At 53.3% G+C, this 20,238-nt stretch overlaps 1 protein-coding gene across 2 annotated transcripts; it reads left to right on the forward strand.

Annotated features, from left to right (window-relative positions):
* The first annotated feature begins 660 nt into the window (after positions 1–660).
* Positions 661–16,169, forward strand: CD8B (CD8 subunit beta). 2 transcript variants are annotated; one of them, XM_081100648.1, is made up of 6 exons: positions 683–749; positions 4,867–5,220; positions 9,446–9,535; positions 11,944–12,033; positions 13,491–13,527; positions 15,556–16,169. In XM_081100648.1, exons 1-6 carry the CDS (start codon positions 704–706, stop codon positions 15,566–15,568), a joined length of 630 nt encoding a protein of 209 aa, XP_080956774.1. In that variant the 5' UTR covers positions 683–703; the 3' UTR covers positions 15,569–16,169. The 2 variants fall into 2 exon arrangements, with proteins under 2 accessions (XP_080956775.1, XP_080956774.1); XM_081100649.1 differs by lacking the exons at positions 11,944–12,033; positions 13,491–13,527 and having other exon boundaries at positions 661–749.
* Positions 16,170–20,238: the final 4,069 nt, after the last annotated feature.

Raw genomic sequence — 20,238 nt, forward strand, 5'->3', positions numbered from 1 at the left:
ACAGAGCTTCAACTCGGCATCTTTGTCCATCCGCTAATCTCTCACGTCAGTGCTATTTTAACAGTAATTGCACCTGTGGGGACCATAAGGGAGCCCCAGAATCTCAGCTCATCACGGCTCTGAAGGGCAGGGTTGGGGCCCCCCTCTGGAACCCCAGCTTACCTTCCTCAAGCATCACACTGTGTGGCACCGTTAGTAAACCTCCCTGTGTCCCCCACAGTGTGCACCCTTGAGGGCGGGGCCTGGTCTTGGTCACTCCAGTCCCGCTGAGCAGAGGGCACCCAGGAGGCTCACAATAGCTGCTTGGTAAGAAAAGAAGTGACTGAGTTGGGGTTCCACTCCACGGCTCGCTCCTGGGGGACCTTGAACACCCCGACCTCTCCGAGCCTCAGTTGCCTGAACTGTCACATGGAGTCATGGAGGCGACCACACAGGTGCAAGGGCTTGACCGGGGGCAGTGGTATCACCCCCTTACCAGAGAGCAGGGGGTCCTAGTGTGCGTCTTGGAAAGGGAACGAAGACCTTTGAAATGCGGAGAGGATGAGGGTGGAGGCCTTGTTATCCTCACACCAGACTCTCACCAGGTCCCGCCTCCTCCCTGGAGCCGCCCCCCCTCCCCTGCCCCGCCCTCGACTCGCAGCTTGCACCCACCCCAGGACAGTCTCTGCAGGGCCCCGCGGGGACCAGGTGTCTAGGCGCCAAGATGCGGCTTTGGCTCTGGCTGCTCCTCCTCGCAGTGCAGCTGGCAGGTAGGTGGGGAGACTGGGGGGCACGGGGCCTTGCGGGGGGGGGGGGCACGGGGCCTTGCGGGGGGGGGGGGCACGGGGCCTTGCGGGGGGCGCGGGGGTGTCTGCGCTGGTCCCAGCAGAGCCTGAGCCAGGGAGAGTCCCGGCTGTGGGACACCCAGGAGCCGCTCGGCAGGCACCGTCCCTGCGGGTGGAAAGGAAAGTCCCCCAGGGAGCTCGTTCTCCCAGGGACCTGGGGAGCCCCAGGGCTGAGCCACCCCTGCCCAAAAGCCTGGAGCCGGGAGAAGGGGAGACAGGAAGAGGGGAGGAAGGGAGGGAGGGAAGGAGGGAGGGGGAGAGGAAGGAAGGACGGAGATGGGAAGGAAGAAGAGGGAATGAGTAAGGATGTCCAGAGAGGAAGGAAAATGCGCTTGTTCAGGGACAAGGCGGTGATGTGACCCCAGGAGGTGCCGGAGGCCCAGGCGGGTTTGGGTGTCCCCCACTTGGCCCGGGTTCTGTAGACACATCTTTATTCCTTCCGGGCAAGTTTATGGAGTACAACCTGCTCAATAGCAGGCTGTTGCCAGTTCTCCGGCAGGTGTGGCCGGGTATTCCCTCAGGGCCCCTGTTCCCTGTACTCCCTGGGGCTGGGTGTGCAGTGACTCCAGCACCCGACAGCATTAGGGCTGGAAACCAGACGTGGATGGAGCGGGGAGTCTCCACTGTCCCTCTGGCTCAGCCCAGTCACACTACCTTCTAGAAGAAGCCCCCCTGCCCCCCAAACTGCCCAGTAACCTGAGGTCGATCTCCCTTGCCCAAAAGCCCAAAGCCGGACATCCCTCCAGGGACGACAAGGCCTGCCCGCTCGGCTCTGGCCCAGTGAGCTCAACAGCGTCTGAAGTAGAAGCCGATCCAGGCGATTCAAAGCTACTACAGTATTGCTCATCGTTTTAGAAGCAGCAGGTTCCTCTGAGAATGGGTTAGTGAGACCACACGTGTGGCAAGGCCTGACTAGGTGTCCGGCACCTAGGTTAGGGGTTCGGCCATGGCTGGATGTTCAGCCCCAGCAAGTGGTCACCAGAGAGAGACCAGGGTGTGTCTCAACCAGGAAGTCTTCATGTCTGGGTGCAGGAGGGGGAAGGGACACAAACAGCTGGCACCCCTCTGACCTCTGTACCCCCGAGGAGTCACTTATGGTCTTTCTTGGAAGGTCTTTGAGTCTGTGTAGTTGTGGCCCCACTATGTGCACACGAGCACATGACCACGATCCTGGAACCACAGGTTTTCTCAGTTCAGTGAGTGTCAAAAAGCTCAGGTTCTGGAGCTGCAGACGGGGGTTTGAATCTGAACCCACCACCTACAGGCTGTGTGACCTTGAACAAGTCTTTACGCTTCCTGAGCCTCCGTTTCCTCGTGTGTAAAATGGGTGTGAAACAGGATTTGGCGAGGATTAAATGAGATTATTCCTGCACTGTGCTTGGCACGGTTCAGTAAATATTGGCATTTTTGATTCTTCTTATCTCCCCCGAAAAGTCAGCGACCCAGAACAGGACAGAACCTCTACTCTGCTGACAAGGCAGGAGGCTGTCTGGGGAGAAAAGCAAAGGCCCAGAGACCGCTCAGGCCCCAGGTGCCATCATTTTATTCTTGATGCAAGCGGAAGCTCAGAGCGGTCTGTGAGTGGAGTCAAAGAGTGTATGTGCATTTCAACAGTATTAGGAAAGGCTATGGGGCCATGGAGCCCGAGAACAAGTGTAGGTAGGATTGTGAATACGGGCCACCACCTCATAAGCCAGCTCCTCTTGGGCGCGCGTGCACACACACACACACACACACACACACACACACACCGTTCTCTGGCCTCTTCTGCTCCCCCAGGCCTGTGCCTCAATGCCTCAATGCTTCTGGTGCTCTGCCCACTCTCCTTCCACCCGACAGCTGGAACGAAAGGCTCCCTAAGTCCGATCCAGTCTGTTGGACTTCACTGCAGAAGACCCACTCTAACCCTCCTCGCTAACATTTCACCTGCTGCCGTGACAACCCCCGGACACGCGGATGGTGATTTACCATGTACAGTACTTGACAGCTTGCTTTCTGGGACACTTTAACTCTCAGCGGCAGTCAAAGCGATGGCCTGGAGCCGCGCCCTGTTTGTTTATTTATATATATATATTTATTTATTTTTTTAATATGTTTTTATTGATTTTTAGAGAGAGAGACAGAAACATCAATGAGAGAGAGAGAGACCAGTTGGCTGCCTCCTGCACGTCCCCCAAACCACACAGGCCGGACAAGCCGCCCTCTTTTTTTTTATATATATATATATTTGTATTGATTTCAGAGAGGAAGGAAGAAGGAGAGAGATAGAAACATCCATGATGAGAGAGAATCATGGTGGATCGGCTGACTCCTGCATGCCCCCCACTGGGGATCGAGCCCACTACCCGGGCATGTGCCCTTGACCGGAATCGATCCTGGGACCTTTCAGTTCGCAGGCCGAAGCTCTATCCACTGAGCCAAACCAGCGAGGGCAAGCCGCCCTCTTTTTTTTTTAAAAATATATATTTTTTAATATTTTATTGATTTTTTACAGAGAGGAAGAGAGAGAGAGAGTTAGAAACATCGATGAGAGAGAAACATCGATCAGCTGCCTCCTGCACATCCCCCACTGAGGAAGTGCCCACAACCCAGGTACATGCCCTTGACCGGAATCGAACCCGGGACCTTTCAGTCCGCAGGCCGATGCTCTATCCACTGAGCCAAACCGGTTTCGGCAAGCCGCCCTCTTTTTAAAGAGAAGAGACAGGCTCCGTGTCTTGCCTGTGGTCCCACCACTGGTGCGGGGTGGCGGCTGGGTTCAGGGCCAGGGCTGAGTTCTGCTCCCGTTTTTCCGAGAAGAATCCCCTACTTACAGCGCTTCCTGTCTGTGATTAAAGTGAACTCCCGGCCCTGCTTCTGGGGTCTGTCCTGCCACTCAGGAAGGGGACCCAGGGAGCTAGCCATGGCTGGGTTGGGGAGGGATGGTCATTAGCCACCACGGGGGAGTGAGTGCCACTGCTGGTTGTCATCCATGTCCAGACGCCGTGGCTGGGCCTCTGAGGTAGGCCAGCCCCGCCCTGTGCTCCGCCTGTGATTCTGTGCACCTCTCCCAGCTTGCCTGGGTCTCCTTCCGCTTCTTGGAGCCTGTTGAAGGTCTATACCAGGGGTCCTCAAACTACGGCCCGCGGGCCACAGGCAAATACAAATATTGTATTTGTTCCCGTTTTGTTTTATTACTTCAAAATAAGATATGTGAAGTGTGCATAGGAATTTGTTCATAGTTTTTTTTTTAAACTATAGTCCGGCCCTCCAACGGTCTGAGGGACAGTGAACTGGCCCCCTGTTTAAAAAGTTTGAGGACCCCTGGTCTATACAGTGAGTTGCAGCAGGGCAAGGTGAAAGAGACCACACATGTGACTTTGAATATTTGAGTTTTGGGCTTTTTTAAATCCTCACCAGAGGATATATTGAGAGAGAGAGAGAGAGAGAGAGAGAGAGAGAGAGAGAGAGAGAAACATCAATGTGAGAGAGAAACATCAATTGATCAGTTGCCTCCTGTATGTACCCAGACCGGGGGTCAAACCTTCAACCTAGGTATGTGCCTTGACTGGGAATTGAACCGGCAGCCTTTTGTGGCATGGGACAGCACTCCAACCAAACGAGCCACCTGGCCAGGGCACATCTTTGAGCTGGAATCCCAGGTCACTTACTAGCTGTCGGGGGGGGGGGGTGGTTTGAACAAGTAACTTCATGACATGGTTTCCTCATCTGTGTAATGGAGATAAAAATCCCAAAATAAGTTTGAGACTCGATTGAGATACTTACGCAAAGAGTCAGGTTTATGAGCACGCAGTCAGCAAATGGCAGCTCTCCCCTGCCCCTTTGGAAAGCTGGACAGAGTGAACGCCCGCCTCACAGATGGTCTCCTGGGTGGTGGGGTGTTCGAGCTCCTGAGTCCAGGAACCACCCGCTAATTTACAACAGCCTCCAGACCCTGCAACTGGGCAGGTTCTTCCACGGCTTTTCCTTAGATACTCTATTCGGGGTGACTCTGAGGCCAGGAAAATGAGCTGATGGTCTCTGCTCCTTCTGCTTCTTATAGCTCTCCACGGCAGCTCTGTACTCCAGCAGACCCCTGGGAAGGAGGTGGCTCAGACCAACACAGAGGTGAAGCTAGTCTGTGAAGCCAAAACCTCCCAAAACCTGCGCATCTACTGGCTGAGACAGCGCCAGGCCCCAAGCATGGACAGTCACTATGAGTTCCTGGCCTTCGGGGATTCTAAAACGGCTGTGTATGGCAAGGATGTGAAGCCGGAGAAGCTAAATGTGAGTCAGGCGGCAACCCAGTCCGTTCTCACTCTCAGAAGTGTGCAGCCTGCAGACAGCGGTGTCTACTTCTGCATGACCATCGGGTCCCCCGAGCTGACCTTCGGGAAGGGAACTCAGCTGACTGTGGGTAAGACCCTGGCTCAGTGTTATCGACAGCATTGAGTGCCTACTGTGTGCCAGGCCTGGGGGCCACCCCACTCAGCAAGCCCAACTCTAAGCCTCATCATTGGGAGGGATGATGGCCCGGAGCCATCGTGCTACAGCTAATAGTAAAAGAAAATATATTCTGAGACTGACCCAAGGTCAAGCACAGGCGAGTGTTTATGTACTTATCTCGCTTAATGCTGCCAGCCATCCTGGGAGGTTGGTACTATTATGATTCCCATTGAAAACGGGATGCTTAGAAGCATCGCTGCTTCCTATGGGGACAGAATGACGCTGTCCTTCAGCCACACCAGGCCCCCTGCGGCTGTGGCTGGGTTGGGTTGAGTCCTGGGGCCTAACCACGGCCTCAGAACCGCCCTCCCAGTGAGCACGCAGGCAGTGGAGGGGCGGATGCCCTCGCATTCTGCATGTGGGCCTACGGCTCAAACCCACACCCAGAGATGCGGGGAATGAGGAAACTGGACCCCAAGCTCAGCTGCAAATCCACTGTGTGCCTTTGGGCGGGTCGCTCCTCTCCCCTCAATGGGCCCCAGTCTTCTCATCTGTGTCATGGGTTGCTATGGCCTCCACGAACGACCCCCTCCAGCTTCCGGTCCTTAGGCGCTGCAGTCCTCATGAGTTAAGTCAGCACATCCAGTAGAAATATATCGTGAGCCACAGATGTAATTTGAGAATTTCTGATAGCCACGTTTAAAAAAAGTAAAAGAATCACATGAAATTAATTTAAATGATTTGTTTTATTTAACCCGATTTATGAACAGTATGTAATCCAGATAAAATTATGACTATAATGAGATATATATATATATAGATAGATATAGATATAGATATATAGATATATAAAATTGATTTCAGAGAGGAAGGGCGAGGGAGAAAGATAGGAACATCAATGATGAGAGAGGATCACTGATCGGCTGCCTCTTGCATGATCACCACAACCTGGGCATGTGCCCTTGACCAGAATCGAACCCGGGGCCCTTCAGTCCGCAGGCTGACGCTCTATCCACTGAGCTGAACCAGTTAGAGAATGACTGAAATATTTTGTCTTCTCCTTCCCTGCTAAGCATTCAACATGTTTTACATGCAGAGCCCATCGCGGGTCAGACTGGCCGTGTGCACGTGGCGGCGGCTGCCATATCGCAGTGAGGATTAAAGCCACCAGAGGTGCCCAGGAATCGGGGCAGAAATTCTTCTCCCAGGCCCATGCCTGACTGTAGCCCCTCCTCAGGTTAACCCATGCCAAAGCCAACCCCTGAAAGGCTCCTGCTGTCCTTCTCACAGGGGGGCGCTGAGAGTAACAAGGGGGGCCCAGGGATTCAGCCACTCAGCACGGGCTGAGCAGGGACTTTGGGGGGCGGCAGCACAGTGAGGAAGGCAGAAAACAGAGCGATGGCCCTGTGGCATCTCGCCAGCCGCGGGCCTTGGATCAGGAGGTGGGAGGCGGCGAGGTCTCTGGGCAGCAGCTGAGCATGCCGTGGGGGCGCTAACTGATTCCTGTATTGGAAATTGGCTTTGGGGGGCTTGGGGTTTCGGGTTGGTTTATTGTTATTGCCTCTGTAAGACACATCTTTCCATTCATGCGCTGTGAGGGGCTGAGAAAGGTGGATGGTGAAACAGCACACGTGGCTTTCAGAAGCTCCCCGCAGCCACCCACGCACTCTTGTTTTCGCGTTTCCAAAGCCCCCCCACCCGCTCCCAGGATGGCAGGGCCTCCCCGGAAGCAGGTGCCATATCATCTCCCGGGGCCGGGGGGCCAGAGCTGAGCCCACCCTCCCACCAGAAAGTCAGGGCTCTTTGAAGGAGGAAGGGGGAGCGGGGTAGAGAAAGGATTCAGGCCCCTTACGCCGGTGATGGCGAACCTATGACACGCGTGTCAGAGGTGACACGTGAACTCATTTTTTTGGTGGATTTTTCTTTGTTAAATGGCATTTAAATATATAAAATAAATATCAAAAATATAACTCTTTGTTTTACTATGGCTGCAAATATCAAAAAATGTCTATATGTGACACGGCACCAGAGTTAAGTTAGGGTTTTTCAAAATGCTGACACGCCGAGCTCAAAAGGTTCGCCATCACTGCCTTACATGCACCATGGGGTCAAAAGGCCTGTCCCTGTCAAAGAGCAGGAAAGGGGGAGATTGAACTGGGCAGGGGCTGGGGGATCAGGAGGAATCAAGGGGACCTGTTCTGGACAAGAAATTAAAGTGGAAAGCCTGTCCACAAACCCCCACCAGACCCAGAGCACCCGGCCAGCCCGCCAAGGTGCTGGGTCCTGCAGGGCCGCCCCCTGCCACTCGCCAGGGGCCACTGAGCGCCCTCTGTGCCTCCTGGGTATGAGGTGAGGGGAATGGACATCCCCGGGCCATGAGGATGAGGGGATGGCAAAGCGCGGTGACCCCTGGCAGAGGCCAGGCCCCTCGCACGCTCCCGGGGCACTAGAGCCGATGGTGGTGTTCCTGCCACACTCGCGTCCCCAGCAGGCTGGTGACCAGGGCCTTGGGCCAACCTGGTGAGCTTCACTTTTTGTGCACAAACATTTGCACAGGGTGGCGCAGCGAGAGCCTAGAGAGGGAGCCTTTGGACTCAGCTCCCGGCTCTGCTGTGTACTGCCTCGGACTTTGGGCCAGTGGCTTCAGCTCCCTGTGCCCAGGCTTCCCCGGGGGTAAGATGGGCCAATTGTGCCCATCCCCAAAGCTGTGGGGTTCAGGGAGCTCCAGCTGCAGTGCTGGGCGCTGCCACTTGCTCACGGGAGAGCCTAGCAAGTGTTCATTCTATTTAGCTGGCTCTTCTCGAAAGTTCCTGGAGCAGGCAGGGCACGTCCCCTTCCCCTCCCCATGGGGGCACAGGGTCGGGAGGGTCCGAAGGGCCCACTTTTATATGCAAGAAGCCAGCCTCAAAGTGACCAGTTTGTTGGCTGCCACTCTGTCCCCTTGACTAGAGTTTAAGTTCCTGGGTCACCCCCTTCCCTCTCCTCTTGTTTTATGGAAAATCATTTCAGCGAAATGTCTTTCCTCAACCTACAAAAGCGGCGGCTGGATGCAGGGGCACCCAGGGCTCACACCACTCCTGGCGCCTCAGTGCCTCGGCTGCTCCCTCTGCTCGAGGACTTGTCCTGTTTTATCCCCACACGTTAGCGTGTGACACTGAATTAGAACAAAAACAGAGGAGTGACCCACCCGAAAGACAGGACAGAGGTGTGGGGTCCAGCCCAGCACTTTCCACTGAGGGCACCAAAGGCCGGTCCTCCCCTTAATTTCGTTGGTGTTACCTTTGAAACAAAAGGTTGAGACTAGACTGAAGATCCCTCTGGCCCAGCCGGCGTGGCTCAATGGTTGAGCATCCACCTATGAACCAGGGGTCACGGTTCAGTTCCCGGTCAGGACACATGCCCGGTTGTAGGCAAGATCCCCAGTGTGGGGCGTGCAGGAGGCGGCCGATCAATGATTCTCTCTCATCATTGATGTTTCTATTTCTCACTCCCTTTCTCCCTCAAATATATATATATTTTTTAAAAGATCCCTCTGGCTCTGAAAGTATATGATTTGTAAAGACACGTGAGAAGGAAAGCAACCCCAACATACTCCACCTGCGTGAGGTCCAGCAAGGTCCCCCGCTCGCTTAGGGACCAGCAGGGCTCGGGGACTCTGGCTTCGGCTCAAGTGGAGCCAGGGCTCCAGCCAGGCAGAGCGGCATCTAGTGCACACTCAGCTGGACATACAGCTCCTTTAATTCTCACAACAACCCCGAGCAGGCGGTGGAGACCACCTTTACTTCAGCAGATGGGACACCGAGGCAGAGAAGAGCGACCAGCTTGCCCCAGGTTGCACAGGTTGATCAGGGGTGCTGGGTTCTGTTCGGGTCTGTGTAGCTCCAGAGCCCCCCTCTCCCCAGGACACCGGCCGACCCCTGTCCCCAGGCCCACAGATAGGTCTGAGAGTTGGGGAAGCATTCAAATGCTTTATTGTTCTGTGACCCTCAAGCTCTGTAGCAGCCCAGGTACCAGAGGAAGGGAGGGGGAGAGAAAGGGAGAAAGGAAGGGAGGGACGGAGGGAGGAAGGGAGGGAAAGAGGAAGGGAGGGAGAGAGAAAGGGAGGAAGGGAGGGAGGAAAGGTGGTGTTAGGTCTTGTCTCTCAATCCCCCTGCTGCTCACCTGGCTAAGGAATGTGTCTTGCTTGCTTTCTGTAGTTGATGTCCTTCCCACCACTGCCAAGCCCACCACCAAGTCCACCCCTAAGAAGATAAGGTGCCGGCGCCCAAGCCCCGTGACTCGGAAGGGTGAGTTCCCCCATACCCAAGGACTCTCAGAAGCACAGCATTGTCACTCACTGCTTTCCTTCCTTCTTCCCTCCCTCCCTTTCTCTCTCCCTCCCTCCCTCTCTCCCTTCCTCCTCCCTCCCTCCCTCCCTTCTTTCCTTCCCTCCGTCCTTCCATAAGCCCTTCCCAAGTGCCCAGTCTTGAGCCTGTTTCTCTGGCCCTGAGCTGGGCTCAGTAGGGAAGCTGTGTCCTCCAGGAGCTCACAGTCTAGTGGGGGACACACTCACCAGGTGTCACAGGACGAAACTTAATGAAAGACATGCTTACTCAAAACTTGCACACAAATTTCCCCAGCGGCATCATTCCTAATAGCCCAGAAGGGTAAACAACTCAAATGCCCGCCATGATGTGGATTTACGCAGTGTGGACTAGCCATGCAATGGAATAGCATTCGGTCATAATCAAGGATTAAGTACTGATACACGCTACAACATGGATGAATCTTAAAAAGGTTATGCAGTGGAAGTAGCTAGTTACAAAAGACCATATATTATATGATCTCATTGATATGAAATGTCCAGAATGCGACATTCCATGGAGACAGAAAGTAGATTAGTGGGGGCCTGAGGCTGGGTGACTGGGGGAGGGCTGGGGAGGGACTGCCAGTAGGTACAGGATTTCCTTTTGGGGGGATAAAAATGTCCTAAAACTAGGTTGTGGTGATGGTTGCACATTTCTGTGAATTTACCAAAAAACTTGAAAGTATACACATGAAACAGGTGAACTTTATAATTTGTGAATTCTATCTCAATAAAGGTGTTAGCTAACGAATAAAAACCCCACCCAAAGGAACAGGACGTTACACTTTCCCACTTCTGATGCCCAGCTGAGGACCTACCACACCGTATGTGCTTGATATATTTGTTAATGAGTGAACACGCTCGCCGCTCTGTCCTGTGAGCACCGGACGCCGCAGCTGGAGCGCACACATGCACACGCACACATGCACACGCACACACGCATACATGCACGTGTACATACAATCTGTGCACATACACACACACGCGCGCGCGCCCTTTTCTTGAACTCATAAGCCAAATGTGTTTCTGGAAAAATACTGATCTCTGTTCCCCCAAAGTTACTGGTGACAAACGGAAAATGCCATCTGCTCCCACCCAGAGAACAAACCACAGCAGCCACCCAGCGGCCTTGTGCTGCTGGGGCTGCTGGGCCTTAACTGCATGTGAAGTCCCAGGAGCTGGGAGCGGCCCTGACAGGACCCAGGGGCTGGGAGCGGCCCGAACAGGACCCAGGGGCTGGGAGCGGGAAGCTGTCCTGTTAGGTCACAGCAAACAGAGCATCAGAGGATCCCAAGCACCATGGCACCACCAGCACCCCACAAACACACACCACACCACAGTGACATAGACACAAGCCCAGGCAGCAGAGCCTTCTGCTGGGCTTAAACTTTAGAAGAAACATGCTTTGTTCATCCTCCTGTCGGGACTGCTGAATGACAGCGAATTCAGAGAGACTTTTATAAATGATGGACGAAAGGTCTTCCGATGTCTTGCATCAGTTCTAATACGAATCCTCAGTAAAATCCTGGGCAAAGTGCAAATCCAACATTGGCAGGTTCTTTAGAACAAACAGGTGGCCACGTGGAGTGGAGGGTGTGGGGTGGTCGACGGTGGCTGCACTGGGGAGGGGGCCTTGGAGCAGTGTAATCTAGCGGTACGTCAGCCAGGCCTGGATTGGAATCCCTGTCACCACTGCCTGTACCGGGGACCTCTCTGCGCCTCCGTCTCCTCACCTGTGAAATGGGGAGGTTTACCTGGCTAAAGGGAAGGAGGAGTAAACGAGATGCTACACACAAGGCATTTCGCTTGGCAGGGCACCCAGACAGACCCCAGACAGACCTCACGGCTTACGATCATGAATAAAAGCCTGGTGGGCCCCATGGAGGGACCGCTTCCTAAGGCCTAGGGCCTTAGGGCTTTCCTTTGAGAGACACTGGGAGGGCCTGGGGTCCATTTCTAAGCTGCGTCTCAGGAGACGTGTGGGGAGATCAGACCTCGGGAGACCGGGGTGAGGGAGGAAGCAGCTGCCTGTCCTGTCACTGAGGCGGCTCCCTGGCCAAGGGCTCGGCACCGCGGCGGTGGGAGCACCCCTTTCCCTGGAGTCACGTTCGGGGAGGTGTCTGTGGACCTGCAGAGGCACTGTGGCCCATTCGATTGTGACGACCCTTCAGGAAGCCAAATTAAAACATAATTACATATAAAATCATCTCACGGTGGTTAAAGTGCCTAGAAAAAAAGGCTAGAAGAAAATATACAAACAGTGGTATTCTCTGGGCAGCGGGCTTTTAGTTAATTTTCCCCTCTTTGTGTTCATCTGTGTCTCAAATGTGCAATATGCGTGTCTCCCAGGCCCGCCTTGCGGCCCCCTGACCCTTGGCCTGCTGGTGACCGGCGCCGTGATTCTGCTGGTGTCCCTGGGTGTGGCCGTTCACCTGTACTGTAAGTTGTCCCCTCTTGGGCCAGCCCCTGGTGCTGTTGGGGGTGTGCCTGAGGGGCCCTCCTTCTCTAGGGGAGCAAGGCAGACGTGAGCCCAAGGTAGTTCCACAGGGGGATCCTGGGCCTGACCAAGTGGAGGGCTCAGAGACGGCCTGGCTCTGGAGTCAGAACTCCCTGGGTTTGGGTCCAACCCGGCTACTCCCTGACTTAGTGCCTTGGGTGCGTGCCCTGGCCTCTCTGCGCCTCCCAGGGGCATGCAGGGGCAATGCCACCTCCCTGCCAAGGTTCCTGTTGGTGAAGCGCTGCCCTCCGTGCCCAGCTGGGTATGTGCTCAGTGAGCGGGAGCGCCTGTGGGCAGTCGGGATGGAAGTACACGGAAGAGACTGAAGTGGGTTTGGGGTTATGTTCCAGACGCTAGAAATCCTGCCCGTCTGTGAGGCTGAAGGGAAACTCAGAGATGGCTGCTGCTCTCGGCCATTCCCAAGACAGAGTCATCTCCTATGCCCCCCCCCCCCACACACACACACACAGTTGCAGGGGTGGCCGCACAGCTGCCATGGAGCCCAGAGCCCCAGGCCCAGCTGTGCCACCTGGAGCATGTCCCTCGCCCTCTCTGGGTTCTGTAACATGGGAGGGGTGGCCTGCAGGCATATGGGCTAGAGTGGTGGCTCTTTTATAGGTCACGGACCCCTTTGAGCATGTGATGACAATTTCCCTGGAGAAATGTGTCATGGGCACTTTTGTGCACACATTTGCCACCCACAAAGGGATCCATTTACCCAGTTCTAAGAACTCCATTAAAGTTCAGTGGTTGCAAACTTGTTTTAAAATTTTATTTTATTTTGTTTTTATTTGTTTCCCCATCACCAAGCAAACTTTTTTGACCAAGGACCTCCTTGGTAAAAAATTTAAAAATAATAAATACCAACTTCAGTGAACTGTAGTTATTTATTTAATCCATTATGTATGTTCTTAAATGTGCTTCGAAAGTAATCAAGGATAAGGTAAACTTGTAAATAGTCTTGTTCATGTTTCCTTCCCTTCACCCCAATGGGAAACCTCGCGTGTCTCCCAAATACACATGCTCTGGTTCAAGACCACCTGCGGGTACAGCCGCTCCTTCTGACCTGCTGTGAAGGGCAGAGTGGCATGTTGAAGGATGCCCAAAGGAGCTGAGTGTGAATTCTGGTTCAGCTCTTACTAGCTGCGTGACTTTGGGCAAGTGACTCCGTAATGTACTTGCCTTAGTTTCCTCGTAGACAAATGGAGATGATAAGAGTACCATCCGACTCCCAGGTTTACCGTGAGCATGAAGGGGTTAGACAGATGCAGCGGAAGCCAAGCCTGGCACCAGGGCAGTGTCTGAGGTGTTGGCTGTCCTCAGCACCCCTCTTGCTCTGGGGCTGGGCGTCAGCGGCCCACAGTCCCTGCTGACTGGCGTTGTTGGTTTCTTCTCGCAGGCCAGCGGAGGAGAGCCCGGATTCGCTTCATGAAGCAGTAAGTGCTGGGGCTTGGAAAAGTGCCCAGGACGGGCCCTGGGTGTGGTCCTGGTTTCCTCGGCCCCTGCTGCTGCTCACAGCCTCTCGTGCAAGGAGCCAAAGCCAGGTTGCCACCTTCGCAAAAGCACAGGGTGTATAAATCCAGGGGTGATAGGGCTCCGGAAACTTAAACAAACAACAACAAACAAAAGCGCCGATGAGTTGCTAAGTGCACTTCAAGTGCGGCAAGATGCAGCTCTCAGCCCTCCTGGTGGTGACAAGCCGCTCTGGCACGCAAGGACCAGGGCGGGCTATCCCAAACTCCTGCCCACCGTCATCGTATGCAGCGTGGTCCTGCAGGGCACAGGAGGCTTGCTTTTACCAGTGGAAAGGCTTGCTCCAAGCATCTGGGACAGGACAGAGCAGAACTGAGCTGAAAGCAAGAGCAAGTGGGTCCCTCCAGGGCAGTGTTCTCCCTGCTGGGCTGGGTGCTGTGCTGCCTTCCTTGGGCCCGTCTTCCACCCCGGACCCCACTGGGCTCCCGGGAGTTGGCAGACCCACCGTCTGACTCCCATGGCTAACACGACCTTGTCTGTTGGCCCCCCTGAGCTGTGTAAGCACAGGCAGAGGCCAGGAGACTGAGAGGCCCTGAGGCTGTCCGTTGCCCCAGCCTCACGGACCTCCGGACCCCAGTTGGGCTCTGGGCACTGTTCTTAGATTGGTTTTTCTTCCTCAAAAGAGAGGATTTCACATCTACGCATCTCATTGCTTGCAACCCTCTCCACAGAGGGTTGTTGGAAAAAAGAGAAAGCCCAGGCCTCTAGGTTGAAGAGGGCAGCAGGGCCTGGTGCCCAGGAGCTCTGGCTCCAGCAGGAGGCAGGTCTGGGTTTGAATCCTGCCGGCCACTCACCCACCATGTGACTGTAGGCGAGTGGCTTCCCCCCTCTCGGCCTCTGATTCCTCATCTGCAAAATGAGACAACAGTACCGACTGCGTGGCTATTGTGAGGACTCGCGGGGGTGAGCAACTACACCGTGCTCAGCCCCGGGTCCCCGGGAGACTCATGTCACTGAGGAAAGTCAACTCTACAAGCCCAACAACCAAGAAACAGAAATTTTAAAATACTCTAAAATTATAAGTTCTCCACAAGGTGTGCTCCACGTTATTATATACCAGTATACCATCTTCGTAGGTATACATGCTTAAACATGCCTGCTGTATTTTATGGGCAGCTTTCGATGATAATATTGATTGGGTACAATCTTCAACCTACGTGCTGAATTTAGAAACTGCCCCCTACCTACAAGACAGTAACCCCGAGTGTATTTGTCTAAACTGAGGCCTCCAGAATGTTATTTTATGGAGAACCAGTCCCCCTCGGGGAACCACCGGCCGCCTCTCACGTCTTCATTTCAACTTGTTCCCCAGTGATGTGACCCCAGTTTGTGGACCTCATGCCTTGGCAAACCCCAGGGGTCTGTGGATCAACTAAAGCAGAGACGGAGCTGAGGGTGGTCCCGGGTGTGGCCCTGGGCGCCCTCAGCCTCTGCTCACAGCTCTGCTCCCATCCGTCACCTATGGTTACACTTCCCTGGGAGACATCATTTGAACACAAGGATCTGTGGCTGCCAAAGTTTGGAAACCACAAAACTGTCTGTGGGCCTCACAGGCAAGCTACTCCCAACTCAAGTTGCGCCTTGGAGCAGACGTTCTGGCCTCTAACTGGCCTTAGAAAACCGTCCTATCACAGGCCGCCTCCTGGCCCCTGGGTGTGCATCTGTGAGGAGCCTGTCTTAGAAGGCACTGCAGGAAGTCACACCATTCAAAGCCAGAGTCCTTTGGGCTGCCCTTTTTTTTTTTTTTTTAGCTTAAAAAAATTTTAATGACTAAGTTGGGCCCTAAAAACATAGTAACCCAAAACTCCTGGCTCCAGACTACTAACTTGGAGGGGAACCCTGTATCTTCATTTGCCGTTTATCTCTGTTACAGGAAATTCAATGGTATTTGCCTGAAAATAAGTGGTTTCACAACTTGCTGTTGTTTCTAGGCTTCATAAATGAGCAGAGGATATGCTGCTGGTGTCCGGCCACAGAGATGCCTGGTCAGGAAAGAGCGAGATGTGGGGAAAGGAAGGAGAAGGGACACGCTGCCTGGAAACTTCACTGAGCTGCTGGAGCTGCCTGCTTTAACCACTGCAAGTTCTTCCTGTGGGCCTCGTGCGTAGTGGTCACCTGGCCCCGGAACCCCGTGGCACTTCCTGCAACTCGGGGCACACTGGAGGACGGAGTCAGAAATGCCACCCACACCACTTCCGCTCCTTGCTCGTCCTTGCCCCGTTTGGCTATGACCTGGACTCCTGAGACGTGGGGCAGCGCTGGCGTGGCTTCCCTTGTCCTTCCCGGGCTGGGGCCTGACGGTCCTCACCGGGAGCCCAAGGACCAGACCCTTGGCGGGAGGGCGGACCTGGCTCTCATCGTGCCCATGTCTGCGGACCTCTTCTGGGGCTGGGAACCGGTGGTGTGGGGTGCGGGAGGTCACTTCATCTCCCATTAGAAACTTCCTTGGCTTTCACTTCCGCCTTCTCATGGCTTGTATATTTCTTCTCTCACTTTCCATTCCTTTTATAAAAATGTCTTGGTTGTAAAAAATAAAATCCTAAGCAAAAAATGCAAATGGCTCGTGTGATGGAAAGCACAAAAGCCCATCTCGACGGCAAAGATGTTGACGCTCAGTTGAAAAGAGGTAAAGATAAAAGGTGTGTGTCCTCATTGGCCCCTACAGCGTGTCATCGGCCATGTTGTGGGTGTAGAGAAGGCCCGAGAGGCTGGTGAGCAGGTGCCTCAGGGCGAGGTCCTCTGGCCACTCCCAAGCTGACTTCACTAGCACCTGTTCATTTCTGTTGAGGGTAGAATCCCTGGGACCCTGGCCTCAAAGCCAATGACCTTGCACCTAAGACAAGGTAAGAGGCATCAAGGTCTCTGTCACATGTCCATGAATTGTTTTACTGACTCTCAGCTTCGAGGGTCAGAGAAGAAAAATACGAGGAGAAAATGCTAAACTGGAGAGGGGAATCCTGATGAAGCTCTCATGCCCTTTGAAAAGGTCCGGGATCCCGCCTTAGCTTCCCGTCCTGGGCTTTAGCAGCATAAGAGCTATTGAGCCAAAAGAGAATGCAACCGTAGGCTGCACTTACAGAGGCACCATGGCCAGGGCAAACGAGCAGAGCGTCCCACCTGCTTTTCCAACCCAGCCCTAGTTACAGAAGGGCCTTGGCAAGCCAGGTTCTGTTCAGGGCCCTCTGGCAGCCTCACAATGTGGCAAAGGGACAGCGGGACCATCGCCCCGCATCTGAGATGCTTGCTGCCTGTGGGGTTGGAGAGCACAGCAGAACTAGGTGCGGTAGGTAGGAGTTGGAAGGGCGTAGATGCTGGAGGTGCTCAGGAGAAGCAAATGCTTTCTGCCCATCAACTTCAAGGGCAGGCTGCCTCCCAAGGCTGAGGGGAGGAAGGAAAGGCCCAGGGTCACCTGGACCAGACTGCTCCAGGGTTCACTGTGAAGGTGGGCTCCTTGCTCAGCGATGTCCGATGTAAACCATAAGAGACTAAGGCCCAGGCGGGGCGACTGCCCTCCCCGAGGGCTCACACCCAGTCCACAGCGGAAGGAAGAGCAGGCCTCCGGGGCCCTCGTCTCACGACAGGCTCTGCTATCTGACAGTCTCCCTGCTGCTGACTTTGGGATTGTGTTTAGTTCTTTGCAAGTCTGCGGAGAGGGGTGTCGAGGTTGTGGGGGCAAGGGTGGGGTGGGGTGCTCCTTGATCTGCTTGCTGGGCCGCAGGCACCTGCCGCAGGCTCCGCTCGGCTTGGCCTGCCAGAGAGCAGGCTGGGCTGCCAGCAGCAGGGGCTGCGGTGAGGAGGTCTGCACCCGGCACCTGGCTTTTGTTTTGAAGAAGAAACTGAGCTGTTGCTTCTTTCTGGAGAGCCATGATGGCAAAATATTTTTAAAATAATGTTTGTCAATCAGCTTTTTTGTTTTTACTATCAATTCCACTTGTAGGCGTTTATCTTTAAAGAACACACATCTCAAAGTTACATGCACAAAGAAATACACATCCAGTTGTTTCCTGTAGTTGGCTTATTAGCCAACAATTAGAAAAATTTCAAATGTCCATCAGAAGGAGCCAGTAGGTTAACTGTGCTACAGACTTACTTATAAGATTCATTCAAGCTGGCATCAAATGCTGGCCACTATATCTGCATGTATTCTAACAGCATCTGTGTTGAAGATTCTCTTTTAAATCTGAAACAGGCTTAAAATTCAAACCCAGATAAAAATGGGTAAAGATAAAATGTACATTCGAAGTCAGGCTATGGCTGCCCTTGGTGCAGGGGACCATTACGAGGGAGCACCGGTCGGGGTGTGGGCGTGTCCTGCTTCTCCATCCGAGAGCTGGTCAGAGAGTGTGTTCAGTTTGGGAAAAGTCACTGAGCTGGACACGCTTGATATGTCGACTTTCAAATACAGATAGGAGTATAGATGTAGATTATGCTTTAATAAAGAGATATTTTAAAATTCAAGGACAGCACATTACAGAAATGTGTAAAGTCATATTTAAAAGCTTCTTGCTCTTCCAAATTATTTCTGCAGGCATTTTTTTAAAACAGAAAATTACACTCTTAAGCAATATAATATATAATACATTGGAGAGAGAATAGAAAATTGAATCATAATGTTGTTCTGCAAAGTTAATTTTTTTCTCAGGATCTGTGGACATATTTGCTTGCATATGTATAGACAAAGGTCTAAAAGATATATTCTTAGTTGTGAATGGCAGTTACTCTGGGGAATCTCCATTTCTGAGTTGTTCATTTCAGTGCTGTATTTTTTTTTTATCCTCACCGAGGATATTTTTTCAATTGATTTCCAGAGAGAGTGGAAGGGAGGGAGGAAGGGGAGAGAGAAGAGAAATGTCGACAGGAGAGAGACGGATCGATTGGTTGCCTCCCACATGCGCCCCTATCAGGGCTGGGGAACCCGTAACTCAGGTATATGCCCTTGTCTGGGAATCAAACCTGAGACCCTTCGGTCCAAGGGCTGACACTCTAACCGTCTAAAGCCAGCCAGGGAAGTGTTGTATGAATGTTTACAACCGTTATGTATTACTTTTGCATTTGGGGGAAAAAACAAAAGTTTGAGAAAAAAAAGCAACAGCCTATTTTATTTTATTTTAAAATATGGGACACTTCACGAATTTGCATGTCATTCTTGTGCAGGGACCATGCTCATCTCTGTTTGGTTCCAATTTTGGTGTATGTGCTGCTGAAGCAAGCATGAAACAGCCTCTTTTAAAAGAGACTTTGGTCGTTGAAATATTAAAAAATTGGAATCAGCTTAAATACCCATCAGTGAGAGATTTATTCATAAATTGTGATTCTTAAAAACCTGTACCATGGGAATCCCTGAGGTGCATGCCGAGGTGGCCAGAAGGCAGGGCCTAACCGTTAGGCCCTAACTCAGCTCGCTGTCTGACCTCAGCAAGCTCATAGCCCTGTGAGCCTCCGTTCTCTCCTCTGAAATGGGGTCACCAGGCGCATCTCCCTCCCGGTCTGGTCTCCGGTCTGGTCTCCGTCTCGCCAGGGGCCTGGAATGACTATAGATAGGCAGGTCTGCGAGCAGGACTGGCGCCCTCCCCTCGCTTCCCCTCACTGAAGGTGAAGAATTCGGGCAGCAGCCTGCAGCTGTGGCGCCTGGCAGGCCACGTTCAAAGGAGGAAGGGGGCTCCTACACTCCCCCCCCTTCCTTTCATCCTTACTCTTCCCCACACCCACCCAGCGGCTTGTCGCTACTGTAGGAAGTGGGCAACTTGTTTTCAGAAAGTGATCCCCGGCCCTGTGGGGGCTGCAAAGCTGATCCGAATCTGCCACCCAGTCAAAGGGAAAGAGAGAAAGAGCCTGTTTTCAGAGGCCTTTCCAGGGGTGGAGGATGAAAGAGATCTCCTCTGTCGCCTCTCGGGAAACCTCCTCAGAGGCGTCACTTTTCGGGGCCTGTGAGTCACTGCTTCCTAGAGTCATCCTGGCTGCATAGCTCAGTGCATTGACTCAGACAGGAGGCGCCTGGAGTCCCCAGGCCACATCAGTTGGGGATTCTCAGAAATACGCAGGGCAGTGAATACAGGAGCCGAAAGGGCCTTCTGCTCAGCGTCACCGGCTATCCAGGAACCAAGTTTTTCCCATAAATTACTGCCTTCTACATGCGGGTACCCATTTTAGAGTTTAGCTTAGGCTTCCGATTTGAATGGACACGGTCATATATTTTTATATATTTATTTATATATATTTAAATATATTTTGATTTTTTACAGAGAGGAAGGGAGAGGGATAGAGAGTTAGAAACACTGATGAGAGAGAAACATCGATCAGCTGCCTCCTGCACGCCCCCCACTGGAGATGCGCCTGCAACTAAGGTACATGCCCTTGACCAGAATCGAACCCGGGACCCTTCAGTCCGCAGGCCGATGCTCTATCCACTGAGCCAAACCGGTTACGGCTATTTATTTAAAATGTTTTATTGATTTTAGACAGAGAGAGAGAGAGAGAGAGAGAGAGAGAGAGAGAAACACCAATGTGAGAGACAAATATCGATTGGCTGCCTCCCACACGCACCCTGACCGGGATCAAACCCGCAACCTGGGCATGTGCCCGACCAGGAGTCGAACCAATGATCTTTAGGAGCA

This window comes from Myotis nattereri, assembly GCF_964212035.1.
Source record: "Myotis nattereri genome assembly, chromosome: 10".
NCBI lineage: Eukaryota > Metazoa > Chordata > Mammalia > Chiroptera > Vespertilionidae > Myotis > Myotis nattereri.